The sequence below is a fragment of the Nicotiana sylvestris genome, chromosome 12, assembly GCF_000393655.2.
Source record: "Nicotiana sylvestris chromosome 12, ASM39365v2, whole genome shotgun sequence".
Lineage (NCBI taxonomy): Eukaryota > Viridiplantae > Streptophyta > Magnoliopsida > Solanales > Solanaceae > Nicotiana > Nicotiana sylvestris.
The window spans coordinates 91,095,519-91,099,979 of record NC_091068.1 but is presented as its reverse complement, the minus strand read 5'-3'; the positions used below and the strand labels follow the sequence as shown (position 1 = coordinate 91,099,979).

General features: G+C 35.3%; 1 protein-coding gene across 1 annotated transcript; it reads left to right on the top strand.

The window, feature by feature from the left end:
• LOC104233363 (transcription factor ORG3-like) lies at positions 1–1,456 on the top strand. Its single transcript, XM_009786751.2, has 3 exons — positions 1–364; positions 522–884; positions 1,143–1,456. The coding sequence occupies exons 1-3, from the start codon at positions 74–76 to the stop codon at positions 1,221–1,223; spliced, it is 735 nt and encodes a 244-aa protein (XP_009785053.1). The 5' UTR covers positions 1–73; the 3' UTR covers positions 1,224–1,456.
• Positions 1,457–4,461: the final 3,005 nt, after the last annotated feature.

Here is a 4,461-nt window from a genome sequence, read left to right as displayed (position 1 = left end):
AAGTGTTGACAACATTGTCTTAACTACAAATTAGCAAAGCAGAAATTGATCGAGTCTTGAGAGTATTATCAAAATGCTAGCTGTTTCTTCTTCAAATAACTTTGGCTGGCTTTTGGAGGATCCCATAAGCTATGAACTAAACATGACTACTTCATCAGATTCAGTTGCTGCCCTTCATCCATCATCTCAAACAAGACTTCTTGAACACTGTGATTCCAAGAAATTTGATCAGATTAATAATGATGATCAACCTGATCAGATGGTGAAGAAGCTCAATCACAATGCTAGTGAGCGCGATCGCAGAAAAAAAATCAATAGCTTATATTCCTCTCTTCGTTCTTTGCTTCCAGCTTCTGATCATGCGGTGTGATTTCTTTTTTGCAATTAATCCTATTGCTTTGTTCCTTTTTTTCTTTTTAAGATAGTCCTTGATTAAACCGATGCACACCATTTATAATCAATTGTAAATAGTTTATATTCATATTATGCTAACGAGACTTGATCAATTTTTATGTTCACAGAAAAAACTAAGCATTCCATCGACAATATCAAGAGTGCTAAAATACATACCAGAGTTACAAAATGAAGTGGAAAAACTAATTGAGAAGAAAGAAGATCTTACATCGAGAACCATCTCTAATAAAGAAAATTCAGCTGATTTTAACAAGCAAAAAAGAAGAGGAGGAAATGACAGCTCTTCATTAGTTATTTCAGCAAGTGAAGTTGGTGATAAAGAGGTAGTTATTCAGATATCTACTTTGAAGATCAATAAAGGTTCATTTGCTGAGGCTGTATCAGACTTAGAGGATGAAGGACTTCTACTACTAAATTCATCTTCTTTTGAAACTTTTGAAGATAGAGTCTTCCATACCTTGCATTTTCAGGTATTACTAAAATAGCCTTTTGTTTTCTTATTGCCACCTGGTCTTTTGATGGCAAAAGGGCATGTTTTATTGACATCATAGAAGGAAAAAAAATGAACAGAGGGATAAAGTGAGATAATGTTCTTTTTAAATAAGAAACATATAGTGATGAACAGACTACAACGGATGGAATGGTATCTTTTCGTATAGAGATTTTTTTCTTTCTATTATCCTAATTCCTAATTACTGTTTTTTTCCCTTTTGTGTATTGTTAACCAGGTTCAAGGAACAATGGTAGTTGAGCTTGATACGTTACGAGACAAGCTATCATCGTATTTTCAGAAGGAAGACAAATTATAATTACCACAATGAGTTTCTAGTTTAATTATTAGCCGGATTTAGCTTACATAGAAATACTGTATTCGTAGTTTTCCTTTTTGTTGTTTTACCATAGGATAGAATCAGCAAAAAATGTAAATGTCTTTTCATTTTCCCTTGTAATTGTGAACGCCTTCATTTTCAAGAGAGGCAATATCTTGTAATCATTGACATGGTGACTATTAATATTAATTAACAAGACCAAACGCTTTGGACTTTAGTTCTTTTTATTTTCTTTCCGTTGTTTTTATTTGCCATGTTGTAGATTTCTTTTGCTTTGGCTTTTACTTTCTCTATCATGAACTCTTGACCATAGGTCTAGGATCCGAACCTTAAGTATAAAGTCTTTTTTGATAGGGTATATCATGTTTCTTTTCACTGTATCATATTCAGCTCTATCAAGTAACTCAGACGAAGAGATGGATCTTAAATTTGATTATACAAAGAAGGTTGTCACTCATGAAAAAAGTTTTAAGACCATGGACTTTACTTTTGTGATATTTGGATTCCTTATCTTTAGTGGAATTTGGGAAGACCCTTTGACGCATAACTTGATACTGGTCTGTGACTGTAGTTCAAATATTTTGTCTCTTTAGGGACTAGAAATGAAATATAATGGCAGTTAATGATTGTCACAACTCTATATTTTGCAGAAAAAAAAGAACTAAACAATAGTTGTAATCAAGTTGAGAAAAGTACTTCAGTCGAAATTTAAAGACGGATTCATGACTTAATTTAAGTGTGTTCATCGACTTAGAAAAGGCCTACAATAAATTTTGATGGAGGTTTTATAAAAATGTTTGGAGGCTAAAGGTGTACATGTTGCCTACTTTAGGGCAATTAAGGACTATGATGGAGCGAAGACCCAAGTAGGAACAGTGGGAAGGGACTCGAACTACTTTCCAGTAATGATGGGGTTGCACCAGGGGTCGGCACTCAGCCCTTTATTGTTTTTGCCCTGACGATGGATGTGCTGACGTGCCACATACAAGGGGAGGTGTCGTGGTGCATGTTAATTGCAGATGATATTGTATTGAATGACGAGACACGAGGTAGTATTAACGCGAGATTAAGGGTTGGAGGAACACCCTGGAGTCTAAAGATTTCAAGTTGAGCATGACCATGACAGAATACTTGGAGTGTAAGTTCAGTGGTGAGATTCAGGGAGATGAAGGGGAGGTGAGGCTGGATTCACAAGTCATCCCTAGGAGAGGAAGTTTTAAGTACCTTGGGTCTATTATTCAGGAGGATGGGAGATTGATGAAGATGTCACACGTCGTATTTGGGCAGGATGGATGAAATGCAGACTCAATTCTGTTATTTTGTGTGACAAGAAGGTGCCACCAAAACATAAAAGTAAGTTCTATAGAGTGGTGGTCAGACCGACAATGTTGTATGATGTTTGCCCAAGTGAAGGTTTGTTTTGAAGATTGACAAAGGAAACTCATGCATGAACCAGGTCCATCCCTTGTGTGTATAGACACGGGCAGATACGAGCATGTGAGATGCACGTGAAAGAGATGAGCTTAACTTGGTATAATTGATATCTCCTGATCGAAAAGGTTGCATAATTGACAAGGAGAAGAACTCCTTACTCAAAGAGCACACTATCCAAGATAGGGAAGGAATTAGAGGTTGAAATTAACTATAACTCTTCCACCAAAGAAGAGTAGCATTACAACTCTAGTTATTTTCTACTCTACTAACTCTATAAATCGCAGGATGTTCTCACTTTACATGTGATGCACAAAAGTAGAAGTAAAATGTGAATTGAGAGCAAATAGCAAGGCATTTTGCAAGCAGTTCGTGTGTGATTCAAGTATGCAAACCTGAAGCTACATGAACCAGATTGAAGAACCAGTTCCATGTGTCTGTATTTTATTCTAATTCAATTGTAGTAGGTATTTTCATATTGTACCTTTCAGCTTTATCTAGAGGCAATTGTAATAGGTACTCAGAGTATTCAAGTTGGAGTTAACTTGAAGTTGTCGCAACAGCTAGAGGTTATTTACTATAACAGGATTAGAGTTAATTCTAGGTTTACAAAAGTGTTTTGTAAATGAAGTTTTGGCTCAGTGATTTAGTGGAGAGTTTGGAAAAATCCTACTGAGAAGTTGGTCGTAGTTTTTCCACCTTTTGAGCTAGGTATTTTTCACATAAAATACTTGTGTTCTTTACTTTTCGCATTTACTATTTCAGCAATAGTAGGTGTAGACAATAAAATTTGCGTCGAGAAATAAAATTAAGACCGAAAAATATTGCAACAATCGTAGTATTTGATTTCAAATAATATGAGTGTACAATCTCTATGAATCCTCTGATTCTTCTTTTCAATAGTAAATAAATTCAAAGGCCTTTGAGCTTGATCTTGAATATGTAGTTATCGCCACGAACGATGATTTTGTTCTTAAGCTTTAGCTTGATTGCTCGAACTTGACCTTGATTTGTTCTTCATTCTTGAGCATGAACTTGATTGCTTGAAGCTTGAAATTTGTGGAGGAATTCGCAGTGTTTGATCCAGGAGCTCTTTCTTGCTTCTTGTTATAACTTCTGATGTCTTTTCTGGTTATGAAGACCCATATTTATAATTGTGGAAAGGAAGAGTTATGATAAGAACAAACTCTTTCCGACCAATCAAATTGAAGTGTGACAAGACCACATTTGATTTGCCAGAACATGCCACTTGCACACATGGCGGATTTCATTAGTCTTTTAATGTGACTTGGCATGCCTTGTCATTTTGACACGTGGCATGATCATGTTGGCTCTTCCACTTGACTTGCGTGCCACGTCATATGACACATGACACCAAACTGGGTCTATAGGAAGATGACATCTTGGGGCTTAATGAAGTGGGCTCATCACTTTAGCCTAGCTAAATAGGCTAGCCCAATAAATTAAGACTTATTTATTTAATCCATATATATTGGATTAATCCAATTATATTAGCCCATAATATTTATTCGGACCAATATATCTTGAATTTAAAATAAGTTCAAATTAATTTATGAATTTAATTGGTACAAATTTCATATGCTTACAAATACCCCTGCTTCGAGACTTGACTGTCACAAACAATAAGACAAGGATTGAAGTATTATGAAGACATCAAATGGAATAATTTTGAACCCCCAATTTATTAACTTAGGCGATTTATTTGTAATGGAAAAACTTGTCATTTGCTTGCAATTTGCTTAAAATAGAAATTCATCTTCCCGTG